Source organism: Amphiura filiformis, chromosome 12, assembly GCF_039555335.1.
Source record: "Amphiura filiformis chromosome 12, Afil_fr2py, whole genome shotgun sequence".
Lineage (NCBI taxonomy): Eukaryota > Metazoa > Echinodermata > Ophiuroidea > Amphilepidida > Amphiuridae > Amphiura > Amphiura filiformis.
Window position 1 is genome coordinate 16,162,798 of NC_092639.1, and position 21,561 is coordinate 16,184,358.

The 21,561-nt window shown below is 39.1% G+C and overlaps 1 protein-coding gene across 1 annotated transcript; it reads left to right on the plus strand.

Moving 5' to 3' along the window:
• Positions 1-2,517: 2,517 nt before the first annotated feature.
• LOC140165855 (reticulon-4-interacting protein 1 homolog, mitochondrial-like) lies at positions 2,518-19,183 on the plus strand. The gene is made up of 8 exons (XM_072189185.1): positions 2,518-2,636; positions 6,922-7,244; positions 7,845-7,952; positions 8,626-8,822; positions 10,222-10,410; positions 11,558-11,738; positions 15,041-15,133; positions 18,572-19,183. The coding sequence occupies exons 1-8, from the start codon at positions 2,543-2,545 to the stop codon at positions 18,683-18,685; spliced, it is 1,299 nt and encodes a 432-aa protein (XP_072045286.1). The 5' UTR covers positions 2,518-2,542; the 3' UTR covers positions 18,686-19,183.
• Positions 19,184-21,561: the final 2,378 nt, after the last annotated feature.

A 21,561-nucleotide genomic window follows, 5' to 3' on the forward strand; every position in this document is an offset into this window, starting at 1 on the left:
TGACTCTATCTCCTGCTGCCATGTGCTAAAACGCTGCAGGCAAGTGCAAAGGTCAAAGTCCACATGATGGAATGCTCCACTTTTAAACAGCTACATGTACAAATAATCCAATATTTCTATATTATTGCATCAAAACTTTTATTATTTAAAATAGACAGAATTTTAGCAATGTGTAGGCTACAGATTATGACAATTTTTGATACACATCTTTTAATTATATAACTTGATACAATGAAAGGAAATGCTGGACCCAGGCAGATTTCCCCTGTAGCCGGTAGTCCAGTCTACCTCATGTGTAAACACAAACATCTGGTTGGAAATTTAACACACACAGTAAACTAATCTTGCATTGGATGTACTGGATGTTGTAAGTAAGTACTTTGTAGAAATATTATTACTGGTATTTATCAATTCAAAACTTCATTTCTTGGATAGCCTATTACATGCATGTATGCCTTGTGCCCTTTAATGTTAACCATAGGCCTTCAGGCCTATGTGTTAACACATTAACCGGGAACTTCTTGGGAGCGTGAAATTTTAACAAGTCAGCTAGCAGCTGGTGTATGTTTGGTTCCCATTGCCCATTGCACATACTGTACTCAGATCATGGTACTGGCAGTATTTTATAATAGCATAGGCCTGAAGGCCTATGATAATAGAGTGTCATCATCATGGTTATTTTTTACAATCAGGACATCTGGACACACGCTGACACAACCTAGCCCTACTACAGGGCCTTATTTTCTTTTTTTTACATACTATATACTCCGAGACATCATGCTATAAACTGAGAACTGCTAAAAACCCAGTGATAGCTCACAACCCACTAACCGCTGTCCCGAGAAATAAGGCCCGGTATCGAGAAATCGGGACAGCGGTTAGTGGGTTGTGAGCTATCACTGGGTTTTTAGCAGTTCTCAGTTTATAGCATGATGTCTCGGAGTATATAGTATGTAAAAAAAAGAAAATAAGGCCCTGTAGTAGGGCTAACACAACCTGGGGTACACATGTATTTGTGTAGGACCCACGGACCTGATAAATAAGCCATAATTTTCCACAATTTATAGTTTGAGTAAACTTCAACATAGCTATCAAGTTGAGGACAGTTTTGATGACTTTTAAAGGAGGGTGGTCCAATATTATCACATGCTACATGTAGGCCTAGTTGGTTGAATGCTCTTGACCCACCCCATGAAAAACTGGCATAATGGGTTAACCTATATTTGATATCAATTTTGAATTATTATCTGAATTCAGGTAACAAAACCCCCTTAAAGCTCCAAGATAATATAAGTAGGTTTTCTTTCATTCTACCACATTATTTCGGCTTGAAATGGTGGACAGCAGAAACCCTTCTGCACAGTATTATTTCATCATTTTTGGCAAATAATTAAAATTTTGACCAAATGTGTACATTGTGGCTTTCATTATTGGCTGAACCCAGCCATTAAAGGAGGATTTCGTGATCCTAGCATCCTCATTTTATGAAATTTTTCAGTAGATATCCACGAAAAAAGCTTATTCCAAAAGTTTCAGTTGATTCTGATTTTGCGTTATCGAGTTATGCATGATTTATGTGTGTTACACTGCTCCATAGACAATGTGTTGTAATTTTGGTCTGGTGCACCAGAACGTAATTCAAAATTCATGATATCTTTGCAAAACAAATTAATCTTTCAGAAATTTTTTGTACATAAACATTATGTAGCCAGAGGTTTAAAAAATCTCAACGTTTATAAAAGTATAAAAATAAATCTCAACTTTTTTGGAGAAAAAGTGGGGGGTTGATGCTGTGGATCACGAAATGCCCTTTTACCATTTGTTTTTAAATTCACAAATATTGAATGTTTTTATTCGTTTTAAGGAAAGAATATTTTCAGTCAGTGAAATATGAACTGTTCATTCAACTCAGCAAAGCCTCATTGAATGGAACAGTCCATATTTCACCTCATGAAAATATTCTTACTAAAATCCTTGAAAGTATTTATTAAAGGAGTATTTCGTGATCCTAGCATCCTCTGTTTATGACATTTTTCAGTAGATATCCACGAAAAAACTTTTTCCCAAAATTTCAGTTGATTCCGATTTTGAGTTTGCGAGTTATGCATGATTATGTGTATTACATTGCTCCATAGACAATGCGTTGTAATTTCATTCTGGTATACCAGCACAAAATTCAAATTTCACGATATCTTTGCTAAATGAATTAATCTGCAAGAAATTTTTTGTACATAAACATTATGTAGCCAGAGGTTTAAAAATGTCAACATATATAAAAGTATAAAGATAAATCTCAACTTTTTTGGAGAAAAGTCGGGGGGTGATGCTGTGGATCACGAAATGCCCTTTTACCATTGAACTACTTTGTTTTTAAATTCACGAATAGCAGATATTCACATGTTTTTTAATTTTGCAGTAGTTGTATTGAGCATGAAAACCATGAAAATTATGTGTTCTTTTATCTGTTCAATTGCTAAATTACTGAACAAGTATTTATATTTCTTGTTTCCAGTTACAGGTTCAAAGCGGCTCATCGGGCAGGATGTCCAATCTACCGATAGTATTTTTCGTGTTATCTACAGCATTTTTTGTTTTTGTACCAAATGACTTTTCTTTCCAAATCAGTGAATTTCCAGGTATGTAGGCCTTCATATTATAAGCTATTAGTATTATACAGGGGTGGATGGTGTCAAAGTCCAGACCCAGGGGGGGGCATTCATGTATAAAAGTTGTACGCATCCATGTGAATTGACTTAAGAAAATGCAACCTCTTCAATATAAAGTCTACACCTACAAGGCTATATCCATGTTCAAGGGCCAAAAGTATGAAGTATTTTCTGCAGTGAAAAGTCAACAAGAAGAGCAAAACCAAAAAAACCCAGCAAACACAAAAAATGTTTTTAAAACATTTCAAACAAGTTATTTTTTGGTTTTTGGTTTAGGTAAAAATGTTTTAATTACATTAAATGTCGGGTTATGACCGTTATGTCATGAAAACGTTTTGTATGAAAACACACTATATACAACAATATTTTTAGATGTTTTCAAAATGTTACTGTAAACTATTTTTTGGAAATATTTTTGCCATATTTTTTTGACACTTAAATAACATTATGTTAAAATATTTGCAGAAGGTTATCAAAAAAATGTTTTTTAAATGTTATGAAAGGGGGCTTTGTCAATCAGTTGAGGGAAAATTTGGGGGTTCAAGCTGAAAATGTTTGTACATCTGAATGGGGGCACCAGGCTTGTCATGATAGGGCACCAAGTCTTTAGTCATCTGATTGGGGGCACCAAGCTTGAGAGGGCACCAAGTCTTTAGTCATCTGATTGGGGCACCAGGCTTGAGAGGGCACCAAGTCTTTAGTTATCTGATTGGGGGCACCAGGCTTGAGAGGGCACCAAGTCTTTAGTCATCTGATTGGGGCACCAGGCTTGAGAGGGCACCAAGCCTTCAGTCATCTGCTTGGGGGCACCAAGATTGAGAGAGCACCAAGTCTTTAGTCATCTGATTGGGGGCACCAGGCTTGAGAGGGCACCAAGTCTTTAGTCATCTGATTGAGGACACTAGGCTTGATAAGGCACCAAGTCTTTAGTCATCTGATTGAGGACACTAGGCTTGAGGGGGCACCAAGCTTTCAGTCATCTGGTTGCGGGGGCACCAAGCTTTCAGTCATCTGATTGAGGTCACCAGGCTTGAGGGGCACCAAGTCTTTAGTCATCTGGATGGGGGCACCATGCTTGAGAGAGCAGCACCAAGCCTTTAGTTATCTAATTGGTGGCACTAGGCTGGAATGGACACCAAGCTTTTAGTCATCAGTGGTCAGTGGCATCAGGCTAGCTGGAGAGGGCACCAAGCATTTAGTCATCTGATTGGTGGCACTATACTTGAGGGGGCACTAAGCCTTTAGTCATCTGATTGGGGCACTACGCTTGAGGGGGCACTAACTCATCTTCAGTCGCCGGATGGTGGCACCAGGCTGGAGAGGGCACTGAGCCTTCAGTCATCAGATTGGGGACACCTGAGGCTGGAGAAGGCACCAAGCCTTTAGTCATCTGATAGCGGCAAGCACCATGCTTGATGAGGGGGCACTAAGCCTTTAGGTCATCTGATTGGGGCACCACAAGGCTTGAGGCCACCAACTCGACTTTAGTCATCTGATTGGGGTACCAGGCTTGAGAGACACCAAGTCTTATAGTCATCTGATAGGGGCACCAGGCTTGAGAGGGCACCAAGCCTTCAGTCATCTGAAAGAACACCAAGCCTGTAGTCATGATAGCAGTGGCGTAGCCAGCACTTTTCCAGAGGGGGGGGGAAGGGGGGCAAGACAAATTTTAAGGGGGCACCTTTTGGTGACAAAATCAGTTAATGTTACAAATGCACGCAATTTTTTTTTGCCATATTGAAGCTAAACTGGTGAAATATGGTACAGAAAGGGAATAAATGTGCGCGAAGCCTGCAAAAATTGGCACTTTTTAGGTTAAAATGGCAAAATATAATGTCAATTTGGTCAGAAACACAAAAAAGTCTTAAATGTCGGGGCGGTCACCATCCCACGGGTCACCATCCCCCTTGCCCCCCCCCCCTTGGCTACACCACTGCATGATAGCCCCTGATGGTTACCCTATGGATGTCATTAGGCACTAGGCTTGAGAGGGCACCAAGCCTTCAGTCATCTGATTGGGGGCACCAAGCTTGAGAGGGCACCAAGTCTTTAGTCATCTGATTGAGGACACTAGGCTTGAGGGGGCACCAAGCTTTCAGTCATCTGGTTGCGGAGGCACCAAGCTTTCAGTCATCTGATTGAGGTCACCAGGCTTGAGGGGCACCAAGTCTTTAGTCATCGGGATGGGGGCACCATGCTTGAGAGAGCAGCACCAAGCCTTTAGTTATCTAATTGGTGGCTCTAGGCTGGAATGGACACCAAGCTTTTAGTCATCAGTGGTCAGTGGCATCAGGCTAGCTGGAGGCACCAAGCCTTTAGTCATCTGATTGGTGGCACTATACTTGAGGGGGCACTAAGCCTTTAGTCATCTGATTGGAGCACTACGCTTGAGGGGGCACTAACTCAGTCATCTTCAGTCGTCGGATGGTGGCACCAGGCTGGAGAGGGCACTGAGCCTTCAGTCATCAGATTGGGGACACCTGATGCTGGAGATGGCACCAAGCCTTTAGTCATAGCGGCAAGCACCATGCTTGATGAGGGGGCACTAAGCCTTAGGTCATTCTGATTGGGGCACCACGAGGCTTGAGGCCACCAACTCGACTTTAGTCATCTGATTGGGGTACCAGGCTTGAGAGACACCAAGTCTTATAGTCATCTGATAGGGGGCACCAGGCTTGAGAGGGCACCAAGCCTTCAGTCATCTGAAAGAACACCAAGCCTTTAGTCATGATAGCAGTGGCGTAGCCAGCACTTTTTCAGAGGGGGGGGAAAAGGGGGGGGGGGGCAAGACAAATTTTAAGGGGGCACCTTTTGGCGACAAAATCAGTTAATGTTACAAATGCGCGCGATTTTTTTTTGTCATATTGAAGCTAAACTGGTGAAATATGGTACAGAAAGGGAATAAATGTGCGCGAAGCCTGCAAAAATTGGCACTTTTTAGGTTAAAATGGCAAAATATAATGTCAATTTGGTCAGAAACACAAAAAAGTCTTAAATGTCGGGGCGGTCACCATCCTACGGGTCACCATCCCCCTTGGCTACACCACTGCATGATAGCCCCTGATGGTTACCCTATGGATGTCATCGACATAATTATATATTATTTATCAAAAATCTAATAATATGATACTGTCACATGAAAATGAACCAAAATGACATCATAAGCATTTTGGAAAAAAATTCCCTTAACCGTGTTACTGGTAAAATTATTATCTGTTACAGACTGGGAAACTGATTAATACCTGCGAGCTACCAACATGTGTAGGAGTATAGCATGGTAAAATTCAGAAGATCTTGAGATTATATTTTCTTGAGCTAATTTATTACCATCATGCTTGCTCGCGGCGAGCTGTCGCAACTTCACCGCTCACCCCCTCAGCAAAGATTGTGAGTCCTTTTTGACAAAGACTATATGGTTAAATCTTTCCAGGGTCTATGGTTAAAAGAACTTGCTCATATCCTAAAGGCCTAAAATGCACTTTTACTGAAGGGTGGACAGTAAAATGTAAAAAATTATTCTATTTCTTGTTTCATTTTGTACTTTTGCTTAAAAGCATTCTTTTGTTTTATTTTTTCAATGCACTTTTTTTTTAAAGGGCCTATACTATTATAGTCCATTATGTAGTGCCCAGAGAAGAAAATTGGTACCAGTAGCTAAATATTAGCAGCTAAAACTTGCTACTGGCTTTGAAATGACAGCTAATGATGAACAGTTACCATAGGGTATTAAATAAAAGGCACTAAATTTAGTGCCCAACCCATGGGTGCCGCCATAGCAAGACCACCAAGTGATCAGTGCTACAATGCTAAGAGATAGGAATTTTTCAGACAAATATCATCAAAATTGCTGAAAATATAATAGGCAACTTAATTATACATACGGGGATTCTGTTTTTTTAGTATGTTTTCAAGAACTAAATTTTGAAAGTTTTGGTCGATGGAAAAAAACCGTTATCGACGGAAACTCTTACAATAATTACAAAATTGCAAAAAAATTACAAATTTGCCAGAAAATTTGGACATGCATCCCACGTTTCCAATTGAAATACACAGGAAGACCACCCGCTGTACCAACGGTCACTTTACCAGACATCCTGTCTAGATGCTGTAATGTCAGCACCCATCTGGTCACATGGGCATTAAATTAAGTGCCTTTATTTAAATGCCCTAAGCCGACTGATGAAGAACACAATCTGATAATTAATCTTATTTTAAGCTTTATTAATATTTGTCTTATTTTCTCTTCCACTTCAAGTTAACAGAGGATCCCTGACCATAACATGTGCAATCGCAGCTGTAGTTCTCTTCATCAAAGATCGACTCGATGCCAATGGCGACAATGTCACAACCAAGAAACCCAAACATACCACACCAGGGAAGAAGATGAAAGCCATTATCATCACCAAATATGGCAATGACACAATAGAATACAGTGATGATAAGATCAATGTGCCCAAGTTGAAGCAACCAAGTGATATTCTGGTGCATGTGAAGGCAGCGTCGTTGAATCCTGTTGATTTGATGATTAGTCAAGGGAATGGCAGAGTCATGTACAATAAAATGAGGATGGCAAAAGGGGTAAGCATCACGCATCATTATAAAAATGCAGATTTATAGAGCAGTAGAAGTCTAAATCAACACAAAGAGGATTAATTAAATTTGTATATGGCCAAAAAAAATTGTTTGCTTGACCCCCACCGACCGACCCAAAATTGGCCAAAATCAGGGTTGGCGCTTTTTTTTTATTACTTTTTCTGTTTCTAAATTTGATTTCAAAGCTAAATTTGGCTTTGAAGAAAATCATTACTGTAAACTCATTATAACATTTATAACTATCCATTCATGCATCAATGTTTCCAATAAACTTGGCATCTTATGCCTGTAGGCCTAAGTAGGTAGTCCTTTTATTTGGATCAATTGCTATGATGTATCTTGCGTATTGAAGGTCTGAAGTGAAGTATTGATGCATCTTTACACATGACCAATGTTCATTGCCTACAGGCTAGGCCTATATTAAAAAAAAAATTTAATTTTCTGACCAACCGACCCACCCCAAAAACCCCACTGGTGCGGGGCATAAACAAATATTTTTTCTTGGCCTAATTGTAATGGAACCCATTTTGTTCATTTGAATTTCAACATCAATTCTGTGTTTTAATCCATGTGTGTTTTGTTCAGGAGCCAGCAGAGCGTGATGCTGAGTTACCATTGGTACTTGGTCATGATGTATCTGGCGTGGTAGTAAAAGTGGGAAAAGATGTCAAGAAAGTCAAAGCTGGAGATGAGGTAAAACAACTATGAAGTAAATAAAATGTATATTGAACTAAGACCTAAAGCTCTGAGATAAATTGTTCCCAATTTATGAAAATTAGTAGTGTCATCTGTCCATTGCACGGTTCTGCCATATGTAAGGAATTCCTCGAACTGGCATTAGACATGAAAGGAAGAATAACATAACTTGAATCAATGTTATATGACTGGTTTAATTCCCATTCATGTAAAAAAAGTGCAATGATTTATAGTGCGCTATGCACATGCACAGGCACAACGTCTAGACATTGATCCACAAGCCTCAGCACACTTCAGGTTGTCCCATAAACCACTTAACAACTTGGGGCTTTGCTGCTCAGGGACTTTGCAGCTTAGAAGCACACATACACACCCTAGACATATCACAATTAACCTTTGCAGCCAGGATCAACTCCCCGAGTTTTGTACGGGGTACAACTAGACAATTAACAGTAAGCTCTTTGTCCAGGGGAATTTCAAGCCAATTTGTCCATGAGAGGGCACTAAACCACCGGCAGGATTTGAATACGAAACCTCTCGCACCATAGTTACACTTGACTGCTGTATGCTGCCAGATTGAAGCTCTTCTTGCATATAGCAGAATAAATGGGCCCTTTTAGGCAAAACAGTGTATAATTGCAAAAGTTTGATGTACTTGTTATCTTTGTAGGTATGGGCTTCCATTCCTATATGGCGTTCAGAAGGCACTCTAGCAGAATATGCCATTGTGAATGAATATGATGTATCACATAAACCAAACAACCTGTCTCATACAGAAGCTGCTTCTCTTCCATTTGTTGCGTTAAGTGTGTGGACGTCGCTGGTAAAGTCAATGGCTATTAATTCCAAACAGGCCAAGAAAAGAAGGTATTATCCCGGTTATCCATGATGTGTTGACAGTATATAATATCGAATTGATTAATTCGAATTAAACAATTCATCGAGTGGCCATGGGCAGCGCCATTAGACATGTTACACGACTACCAAGTGACAGGTGATGGACCGTACACACACAAAAGAATAGGCACTGTTTTGATAATTTTCACCAAGGTTACTCAAAACTTACCTAGCTAATTTATTATGCAGCAGGGGTCTCTGCCTTTTTAATATGTTATGAAAAACATAATTTAAAAAATATTTACCGACGGAAATAAAAATCCATCAACGGATAGTCTTGTTATGCTCTCACAAACTTAGAAAAAAATCTGAAAAATCCAAAATTTTGGTCTAAAAATTGGCCAAGGTTACTGCTGTCCCATTCAAAAGCACAGGAAGACCACCCACAGTGTTGAGGTCAACTTTCTAGACTTCCTGTCTACTGGTAGTAATGGCTACTACCCAGTGCTAACATCAATGAATTGTTTAATTCGAATTAATCAATTTGATATTATAGATTGTTGGGAGGTATAAAGAAGAAGAAGCGACAGCCTTTCATTCAAATCATGTTAGGAAATCAACAGGAAAGCAACATAGAGTGGAGGCAGGCACTCACTGGATCACACAATATACTCAAATTGTTTGGCACATTTAACTCAAAATGTCTTAATTTGTACAACTTTCCTCAAAAATTTGGTGAAATTTCAAACATTTTGGGCTACAATGAGGCAAAATTTGGCTATTTTCCAAAAAATTGTGAACATTTTGAAAAAACTGGCCTAGAAAAAGTGGTATTGATATACCAAAAAGCCAAAAATGATACCCAGATTACCCACGTTTGCAGTACGTCCCGTATGATGATTTGTACCAAGTACCCCCCAGTGGCACAATATCCTTTAAAAACTTGGGGTTTTCCTCAAGTCAGAATAAAGACATCACTGAAAATTCCATTATTTTGGCAGTGGCAGCACCACAATTTGTTTTAATTAAAATTTAACTCACGTCATTCAAGGAAGCAGGCCCGCAACCAGGATTTATATAGGGGACTGATTTTGAAAAAGTGGATTGGAGGGGGGGGGGGGGCGGATTTTGAAAAAGTGGACTTTTTGTTTTCAAAATTTGGATCTTTTTTGACCAAAAAGGGCTAAAAAAAACTCTATTTTTTCACTTGCTACGCTAGCAAAAGGGGTTTGGGGGTCTAAAAGGGGACTTTTTTGCCATTTGGCAAAGGGGGAGGCATTCGCCCCCTGCCCCTCGCCCTGGTTACGGGGCTGCAAGGAAGATTGCTCAGGTATAATGCTATCCCCCTTGATCATGTTGAGGCATAATATACATGTACTTATACTCCTACACGAAACTTGGGACCAATCTTTTTCAATTTTTTTCGCAGAATACTAATTCTAGGAGGTACAGGAGGCGTAGGGACCTTTGCTATACAGCTTATCAAAGCATGGGGAGGTCATGTGACTACTACATGCAGTAAAGGAGGAATTGAGTTGATGAAGAGACTGGGAGCGGATCAAATAATAGACTACACCAAAGAGGACTTTGAAACAGTACTGAGTCAAAAGAAACAAAAGTAAGACCTAACTCGCATACATTTCATTCAACAAAATATATCGTACAGGGTGTCCCAGAATAATTTATACTGTGTGTGTTTGAACAAAATATCTAAAATATATAGTCAACAGTGTTCTAATTTTAAAAAGTGCAATACAATAACACACATGTCTTCTACTTGTTCTGTGACTTTCATGGAAATAGCTTGATTCGTTTTGGCGTGACATTGCTAGTACGGAAAATGGACGAAAACTGCATGTGTGTAATTTACAGCGCAAAGGCATAACACATGGATCCTTTATCACCATCGCCCAGCCACACTGTGCAATATATTGGAGAAGTCCTACATTCTTTTATAGGAAATACATCAAATTTGGCACAGTTGTAGAGCTTACAACACTGAATTAATGACTTCAGATGTTAAGGTTGAAAAACATACTTTTTTAAAAACATAATTTTACCTAAAAATGTTGTTATTACAAAGGATAAAACTTCCTTAAGGATCCTCCGCAGTAAATTTTAATTTTCTTTGTTAGGTAGCTGTGGGTTTACCAATATAGCCTACTGTGAACATGATACATACTGTGACACTAAGGATGAACCTTCTCTATACTTTAATTAAAAATCCACCTCTGCTGGCATTTCAAATGATGAAACTCACACACCGCAATAATTGTCTTCAAAACTGCCACCAAAGAAAGAATAGTTTAAGGTCACTCAAGCGTAACAAATCCTTTATTCCATACAAGGATTGCTTCGTACAGGACACAACAAATATACTGCATAACATTTTCCAAATAACTTTGTGCTGAACTGTTATAGTAATTTTACAGGTTTTCAAAATAGGTAGTTTTGTCAAAACTTGGAATTCATCATTTTTATGCAATATCCTATAACTTCTATTTAGAAACATCCCATTTCTAAAATCTAAAATTCCAAAAAAAGCTAAATATAATGTAAATTTTAGAATTTAAAACAATACTACCAATAGCAATGCTCTTCATACCTAAAATAATTCACTGAACTTTCCCGGTATAAATCATTCTGGGACACCCTGTATGGTGCACATTCGTACACATCAGTGGCATGCGCAAAGGGGAGGGGGGCATGATGTATAATTACTTTGACGATAAAAATGATTAAAATTCTTGTTATGGTCTTTTCAGATTTCACCTTATATTGGACACTCAGGGACCCTCAAGTTACCAAGCATGTTTAAATCTATGTGGATCCGGCGGCCATGTTGTTACCTTGGTATCGCCATTACATAGTATGACTGATAAACATGGTTTAGTATGGGGAGCAATAAAAGCCACATTGGCTAGGTTAAAGATTGGAATACCACAGGTAAGATTATATCAATTAGTCAAACACTATCAATTTAATGATTGCCTGCCAGACTTGTAACCAGGGGGGCTTGGGGGGCAGCTGTCCCCAATCCCAAAATTCCCCAAAAGTCCCCCTTTTTGACCTAAAAAGTCCCATTCGTGAGCGTAGCAAGCGAAAAATTTGGGGTTTTTTAGCCGTTTTGGCCAAAAAAGGTCAAAATTTTGGAAAAAAGTCCACTTTTTCAAAATCTGCCCCCTAGTCCAAAAAGGTCAAAATTAAAAAAAAAAAGTCCACTTTTTCAAAATCAGCCCCCAAATAAATCCTGGTTACAGGCCTGTTTTCAGGATGTTGTGAAAATTCTACTTTAAATCTTGAAATCGAGTAGATAGAGGAATATGCACCATGAGGGATATACCTCACTTCCAGAATCACAATGTTTAGATCTTCCATAATTTTTCAGATTTTAGCTAATGTGTTGCATATGATTGTGTAAGTGCACCCTGAAATCAAAAAAGATACCGCAAACACTCGAGTGCTTTTGAAAACATGAAATTGTACCAAAGTCCGGCGCTTTACCATCTGAGCTAATGGGACTGAGACACAAATTTGCAGGTTCACTTGTTCGTATAGAGGCCATAAGCGTGACGTCATATGCCGCCATCTTGTAGGTACACGCTGCGATGGTTGTTCGATCTCCATGCGTGACCAGCAAAATCACTGTGTCGATGCGTGATAACAGCTGCGTGGCAAGCTGCGCCCTGCGTATCATTTGTACCCACAAGATGGCGAAAGGCTGACGGCCTCTATATAAGTATATGTATCGATGATTTGCTCGAAACCCTTTACACTTTTTGTGGATAGGACTCTTCATGTTTGCATTTTTCAAAAGCGCTCGATAGTAAGCACATATGCTAACTATCGAGTTTTTACGGTATATGAGGTCCTACATGCCACCCATACCCACACACACACCCAAATTGAACAAGTTGGCGATTAAAGGAGTGTGAGTGACTACCCATCAACAAAAAAAACTGCTGTTAATAAAGATGCAAATGTTGTAACTTGAAAATTGCACTTTTCAATTTCAAACATTTACCAAAGAAAGCACCATTCGCCCTTTGCACAGATCCGCCATGTTGCTACCAAAACGAAGTTCTCCCTGCAAACTCATGCGCAAAAAGTGCATTTTTATTTCTAGCAACATGCCAGAAGGCTTTCGCAGAGTCTATGCGGTAATAAAATTAAAAGCACATGTTTATTTCACACAACACACAATTTATGGGTAGAACCTTGATAACCGTGCAAAGGGTCAATTATCATTTAGGCTAAACATTAAAAGAAATGGTCAAGTGCAAATTTTGAATCTGTTCATGTACCTTTTTCTGCATCATTTGTTGTCACTAATATTAAAGTTTAAGAAAACATCCTAGCACACATTGTGTTTACCTTGATTTTTTGAAATCTACCTTCACTTTGGATGTGGAGTGATGTTCTAAAACTGTATATCATGCTCAATCTGAGGCTATTGACGGACGTGTTGATACTACGCTTTGTTCTGTACAATATGCGCATTATTATACAGGGTGTATCAAAATTAAGTATACAGTTTGAAAAATGCCGCTAGATTAAAAAGCATGAGGTCTGTCGTCAAAATTCTCTAGTTGCTAACTTAATCAACATCTTGTCCTCTTTCAGCTGAAAAATCACTGGCGTGTGACCATTAATAAGGATTTAGTGGCTACTTTTGTTAACCGAGTACAAAAAGCAGTTGCGCGAAGTCAATTAAAACCAAAATAACATACAAATCACAAAACAGTCTCACCACTTTCTTTACTGTTTACAGTTATTGACAGTTTTAGTCTTAGTCTTCCACATGCCCACAATTCTTCTGTATGCAGGTTTCGGCTCTTCTCAACATGGCGTTCACACCACCTCTAATGAGAGGTCTGTCCTGCTTGAGAATGTCAACTTGTGCAATTATGCGTCTCTGAAGTTCATCAAGATCTGCAGGAGGACTTGTAAAAACATTTAATGCAAACTCCGCTTTATCGCCAATGATGGAGTCTTCCAGGAAACGTAGAGGACGGGCAAGAAGCCACTGACAGAACACAGTGTAACGTTGGTGATCTGCTTGCTGAAGTTGATGTCTCCTTATCGTCTGATAGGGATGAGATCGCAAGTCATAAACGAGCTATTCTGTTAAAGGTTGCAGATGGTATTCCAGGTCCATTTTGATTGCAGCTAATTTGACCTCCTGCTTGCCCCGCCTGCGAGTGTTACGGACTGCTAGGATATTACCAGCAGATCTTCCAGTTCGAGGCGACCACAATGTTCTCTGTTCAGATTACGACTGGTTCCAGTTATCTGATACTTCGCAACATGTTTGTAAATAGCGCCACGTGAAGGGGCGTGCATTTGGGTACTGCTGACGGAATCTCCGAAGCACTTCTGCTAGACTCTCGGTGCGATGGTACACTGCAACAAGGAAGGCCCTTTGCTCTGGCGTGTACTGTGGAGTATCCATTTTAATGTTGCTATTCTCCTTGTCAAGTAAAACCTAGCAAATGTAAGGAGATAGTTGCTCCGATTTACCAAAAGTCACGTGTTATGTAACTCACACATGCACATGATTGGAACCTTAACAATGAGGACAAATGTTCTGTACACCTGCATGTTTCTCTTGGCTGCACAACAATAACAAGCACCGGGCATTTAAACCCAATTGATTTCGCGCAACTGCTTTTTGTACTCGGCTCACAAAAGTAGCCATCAAATCCTTATTAATGGTCACACGCCAGTGATTTTTCAGCTGTAAGAGGACAAGATGTTGATTAAGTTAGCAACTAGAGAATTTTGACCAAAGACCTCATACTTTTTAATCTAGCGGCATTTTTCAAACTGTATACTTAATTTTGATACACCCTGTAGAGGGCCATACTACGGGCTGTATAGACCACTTGGCATCTGACGTCATTGCCCGGCAGTATGCACGCGCATTATGGCAATTTCAATTGTTCTTTGCCCTGCAGTGTGCGTACGCATCGTAGTCTGCTAAGGGCACGTGCATTTTAAATCGCCCGCCACATTTCATATAGTACAGGAAAGCCATTGAACAGTGTAGCGGCTCGTTCGAAAGCATATCGATAGACGAGTCCCTCGCCTTTGTTGATAAACAGTGATGTCAAGTGGTCTATACATTGTAATGTACAAAAAGTAGCCTGGGTTCGGAACAGTAACCTCAGATCGTGCACTGGTACTTTTTCATTGTGCATACTGTAGCTTCTTGAATAATTATGTTCTTTCTTTTGTCATAATTACAGAAACTGTTTCACAGTAGAAGTTTTTCCTGGGGAATTTATGCACCAGATGGAGAAGCTTTGGATAAAATTAAGCTGCTTGTAGAGGCTGGAAAGGTAATGGTAGCTTATTTTTTAAATTGTGTTAGAGCTATTTTACAAGAGTGATGTTTGGCACATTATAGGCCTGGCTGGTGGAGAAGTGGACCAGAAGCCACTTATATCAACTAGATTGTCTAGAATGGATAATATTTGTCACAAAGAAAGATGAAGTTCATTTCAGTCAAAGAACTTAGGAATATCTGTACTTGAATCGGGCTATATGTGACTATCCACATCGAAACGCTCGTAAAGTCGGCCCCTGGTCAATTTTGTTTTCTTCCGTATTTAGAAAATATATATCATAAGCTTTACAATGATATATCATTTGACTTCAAACGATATCCAGAAGCGGAGTTATGGCTTGTTCAACTTTGCTCCTTCAGTAAAAGAGTACATTATTTTGGTGCTACAATATTTCTCTTTTTCTATATACATTGCTGGTATTAAATATTAAATTGTGATAATTGGCGGTCACTTCAAATCATCCCCAAGTCAAGGAGATCAGGAATGTCCTCTCATTGTTAATTGTTGGTTAACTCACCACTTGAACAGGATTTAGCCATAGCAAACAAAGACTAAAGCCATTTACTATAAGTATAAGCTTATTATCCTCTTCAACAATAGGATTAAAGATTGATGTGCGGACTGGACTGAAATGAGAAACTTGTAGGACAATTATTGGGTACATTATGAATACAAGCTTGATGCACATTTTGAACTGTAACTCGAAATATAATTTGCCGACTTTACGAGCGGTTTGAGATGGATTGTCACATATGTAACATGAGTTGCATTCTGCTCCTCGATACCGGTTATACCCAACGCTGGCTAAGACTAGAGTGTCGGGATTAATCAAATTGACAGAATAGGCCCATATCTTGTCAAATATTCTGTTTACTTTGGTGGAGTCAGAAAAAATGTTATGCTTGTGTTGCAAAAATTGTACTCAAGCATGATGATTGAGACTTAAAAGTAAAGGGGTGTGCTGCAGCTGTTTTGGAATGTGAATCTTTATATCATAATTTATACAGATAAATTAAGCTCTTATACAGATATAGAGCTACAATACTTGTAGTAGCATTGTGCATTATACCTGGTTCTTCAAAAATGTTTTATAGGTCACCCCGGTCATCCGGGTACTTATTTTATATGACGCTACAGTCGGCTACACTTACGCTTTTCAACCCACAATAGATCGTGCAGCTGAGCGACTACTTGAAGACTTGTAGCAGAGCTCATTCGGTTGTTTACGTTCTGTTTTGACCTTGAATCGAGTAAATTTCTCGGCCGATTTTGGTAAAATCAAGGTTAAATACTTGCATATTGTTTCTTGCAAAATTGCATTTTATGTGAAGCTGAACACATGAACATGTAGAAGAGAGTCTTTATTTTTGTTGTTGGCTGGAGGCCCCATGTCGAGAAGTTATAGAAATGGTAGTATTTTGGCCGATTTGAAAAGAGACAAACCACAGAAAACTACAAATTTGACTTCTGAATCGGATTTGTTGTCAACGGAGGTCAACGGCTTGTGACGTCACTCCGGGGTCACCTATAAGGTTTGCTTTCAAAGTACTCAAATTGCACCGTAAAATGTGAGCTCAATGATATTTAAAAATCAAATTCCTCAATATCCCCAGGTCAATATCCTCATTCTCAAATGCATGGTGCACACCGTCATCATCCCTATATCTTCGTGTCAAAAATTGCCATGATAGTACGGTGAATCCTCTCGTTTTTCAATAGCTATGCATGGCGATTTTGTTCGAGATAGGCTGAGCGACTCAGGCTAAGCATAGTACGAATAATCATATGAGATACCATCAAGTTCTATTCTACACATTATTACGATTTGCGCATGCTCTAGTATCCCATATGGTGTTGCTATTACAAGGAAATTCAATTTTTTTTTAGGTAAAACCAAGGTTTTGTTTTAAATACACTAAGGGCGCGTTCTCACTATGCCTGTTTGATACCAGGACGTGGACTCGATCCTACATTGAGTCCACTTCCAAGCATAGTGAGAACGCGAAATAAGTGGTTTCGATCCTACATCCAGGATGTAGCATCGAGACCACCTCAATGAGGTAGTCTCGTACCTAGGACGTGGTATCAAACAACATAGTGAGAACGCGTTTACAAGTGGACTCGATCCACTTATACCGGAAATGTTGTATGCACAACTTTGACGGCCGTCGTTGTACTATTATTAGGCCTATACAATATACATGTCTACATTATATAATTTTTCATGATAACATTTAAATATGCATTTTCAACTTAAAAATTCGTAGCTGGTATTATAGAACAAATTTATACGTGCTTTATTTCATGTAATTTACAATATTTATTTTTTATGCGGAAAAGTCAGGGGAAAGTGGATATACACGGACGTTCGTTCGTTCATAGATTTTGGTTCGAGCTAGTTTGATGAGCAGCATGCTTCTCGTGCAGTGTGAAAACAACGGCATCGCGGCAAGATACAGATTTTATCCAGTTTCAGAATTAAACAAAACGACGTTGGGCTTTACAGTATAATACAAAAGGATATTCAGGTGTAATATTCGTTTTTGAGGTGTACATTTTGCTAGACTGAGTTAAAATTACCAATCAAAAATAGTATTTTTGATGTTGATTTAGAGGTTGTGGTGCGTGTGAATCGGCGTGCTTGACCAAAATCAGACTGTGATAATAACCCGGCCGATGTATTTCTCTCATTTTACCCGTATAGGCCTATATAAAATAACAGTTTTTAGAGCTGTTTATTTCAGATCTTTCCAAATAGGCCTACATGCATATATTACAAAATAACATATCCATAGATTGAAGGAATATATCAGGGGGCCTGGAAATAAAACATGATCTTTCCAAATTGATAGTCTATAGTAAAGTTTGATTTGTGCTGTGAGTTCGGCTCAAAACATGCATTGGAACAGAATTTGTGGCGTCATGGTCATGCATTGAAGTGCTTGATATTATAACATCCGGGTAAGTGGAGTCGATCCTACATCAGCATTTTGGTGTTAGTGAGAACGCGAAATCAATGTGGACTGAGTCCACTTGTATGTGGACTCGGACCTAGGTACGAGACCCCATGTCTGTAGTGAGAACACGACCTAACTTGAAATTAAATACACTAATTAGCGGCCATCACTGTTTGCTCTGGATACATTTTTACTGCATTTTTGGCGTAATGATTTTTAAATCGAAAGTTAAAATTGTGATATATTTAATTTTGAGAATTACAATTATATAAAGGAACACATTTATGATCCAGGTGCGTGTATAATAGAAAATTCGATCACACATGTATATCACAATGCATATGTAAACTTTCTTTATCTGTGTCAACAATAGAATATTGATCACCAATAGAGTATGAAGCTTTATGAAAAAAAAAATTTATTTATAAATATAGTGTTGACACTGTGTGGTGTATTTTTCTTGTCATTGCAGATTAAACCAGTGATAGAAGAGACCTTTCCACTGTGTGAGGGGGTAGCTGCATTCCAACAATTATCTACTGGACATAGGAAAGGCAAAATAGTCATAGATGTGGACGACAGATGATAGGAATCATACATGAACATTACATTGTGGTTCCATTCAAATGACATACAGTGTGCATATTGCAACCAGGGTTACCAAACCAGCAATTAGGTGGGCCCAATTAGAGGACTTTTAAAGATTTCCCTGCGACCTTTAGGGCCAGTTTCTCTAAGCATGGCTATTGGTCGGGCTATGTAAGCCATCAGGCTTAAGCTCAATTAGTCTTATATACCAGTGTTTACATCACTTAAAAAGATAAATCAATAAATGGATCTACATTGGTAGGGCTAGCCTGCTGGCTTATGAAGCCTGACCACTAGCCAAGGTTTGAGAAATTGGACCTTAGAAAACAGTGGTTAAGAGTAGAATTGGCTCACTTTTCGGTGATTTAACCACCAATTTGGGTCGAACATTTCTGGCAACCCTGGGTGCACTACAACGACTCAACAATTAAGCTAGCTTGCTGTCAAGTTGCTGAAGCAACGTAGCAACAGCTTCAACATCCTATAAAATAATGTTGCTATAGACGAATCTAAATTCACGCATTCCTACACCTGACTAGCAGCCTTTAGTTGGGTAGCCGTCGGCTACAATGCACTCAAAAGGTGAAATTATTCGACCTTGGCGGAAATTTTAAACTGCATTCCATCACCCGTTTTACACCTTTCGCGAAAACACAGATAACACAATACAGTTCCCTTCGACAAAAACACAGCATGGTCTATTCGTTGTTGAAGTGACATATTAATAATCGGATTAACTATACGCGGTATCTATGCATTGACGTACTTGTTAACAAAAGGACTATATGTATGAATAGATGCGACGGAATTATCTCCATTATATATATTATTAGCTATTATTCTATTAACTCTCCTCGTCCTTGCATCTTCTCTTGGTGTTAGGCGGATTTTATTTGCACAATTGGACGCTCAAAACATCAGGTTGGTGCTAGCGGCTACCCAAAGATGTCCGACCAAATCCTGACCATGACTTGGCTACTTGGATTCGTCTATACCTGTTGACAGTAGACATCAGAATTCAAAACTGGTCAGAACTGGTCCATCTTTTTGATATGAATATTTCAGAGAACATTTCAAAATGTGTGATTCTCTACTAACTAGAAACAGGCCAAAACATCTTAGAGGAAGGTAGTTGATATACAGCAATACACAGCCGATGGATAATGGTTTGTCTGAAATATTCACATCAAAAAGTGTTATTGAAAAGTTTGACATAGGCCTATTTGATGAAATATACAAACTAAGTTGCACACAGTGGTGTCGCCAGGATTTTAGTATATGTGGGGGGGCAAGAACATTTTGTCCCATTTTCAGTCATTTTTATGACACTTTCCTCGTTGCCATCCCCATTTTATCCCTGAAAAAATTTGTGAGGGGATTTTCCCATCATCTAGGCCACAAGTTCAACAATTTCTTTTCCAATAAATAAGCAATACTCACCGTCCATACCACTGAATGTTTCTACTTTTTTCCATGTGAAGATCTTGTGTTTACTGCAGAGGATGCTGGTTGATCCACAAAATTTGAAAAGCATTATCAGTCGTTCATGAGCTACCCCTTACTGAGCAGTTCAATCTAAACCTGAATTAGTCCAGATGGTCTGTTTGATGTACTCATTGTTACCGAAAACAGTTTCTTTTTAGTGTGTGGTTACCATGGTTTTATCCTCCATCTTGATTTTTGTATGATGTACAATAAAGTTTTTTATTGTAAATATATACAGAACTGTGGATTTGTGTCATCGCTTTTCTTGTGAGATAGATTATCATTGTCAAGACTTTCTCATGATACAACGTCAACGAGTGCTAAAAGTTGAGGTAAAAGGCTCCAAACTCTTTGACAAAATGTATGACACAACCCAGCAAGGCATTAGCCAGAGAGGTGTCCAGGTGTCATTTGGATGCTCTGTTTTCAATTTGGACACCCTAAAATTCTGATTTTTATAATGGAGTGAATAGGAAGTGGACACCCTGATTTTGAAAAATAAGGTATTTTTGACCATTTTGGACACCCTAAAGACAACCCAGTGCAACCACGTCAAATGCTGCAATTGTCAAAATTGAGCTACTACATAAGTGGAAAGCAATAAAATACTTTAAATTTGGTATTGTAATTTAAGCTCATAGGTTTACTGGTTAACATTATATACCAATACTGGCCGAGCAAGTTGATGGCAACAACTCAAAATGTTCACAGTTGCCTGCCTTAGCCTTGTTGGATCAAAATTGTGTCACATATAACCTACAGCACATGTTACAAGCGTTTCAGGGTCCAGGATTCCCAAAATGAAATTATTTAAAAAATTTGGTTGATTATTTATTACGGGGTCCATATGAACCCTGTGATGAGGCTTGGGTACAATGAGAATGTATTTCTGTAAACCCCCTGTCTTGGCACACTGGACCCCACAGGATTCTCTCAGACCACAAATTTACCGGATGCCTTAGTTTTTAACATGACATTGAATCATTGATGGCCAGAATTACATTAGCTGCATTTACCTTACATGTAAATGAAGTAGTATTTCCAGATTTCAATGAAACAATGTAATCCAAATGTAGAACTAGCCCTGTTCCATAAACCGCGACGCCTCTAGAATAGAGAGCTATTCGAGAGGCGTCGCGGTTTGTGGAATGGGGCTAGTTCCATCCAAATGCTGCAAAAATACCACTATAAAGGGGATCCTCATTGTAAACACTACCAAGCAGTGTTAGAAATATGCCTCAATAAGTTACAGGCCAGCCGGGCTTGACCTTAAAAAGTTACCGGCCAGCCTGGCCGGCAACTAGATGCCAGTCAGAAAAGTTACCGGCCAGGCAAAAAGTTACAGGCCAATGGCGGCTGACTGGCCCTATTTCAAGCGCTGCTACCAAG

Bases quoted from the DNA above. Each gene is read 5' to 3' on its own strand.
- LOC140165855 (XM_072189185.1), top strand. From the start codon at position 2,543: ATGTCCAATCTACCGATAGTATTTTTCGTGTTATCTACAGCATTTTTT. The intron at 2,637-6,921 runs GTATGTAGGCCT...TTCCACTTCAAG, and splicing joins CCAAATCAGTGAATTTCCAG to TTAACAGAGGATCCCTGACC. The intron at 7,245-7,844 runs GTAAGCATCACG...TGTTTTGTTCAG, and splicing joins AAATGAGGATGGCAAAAGGG to GAGCCAGCAGAGCGTGATGC.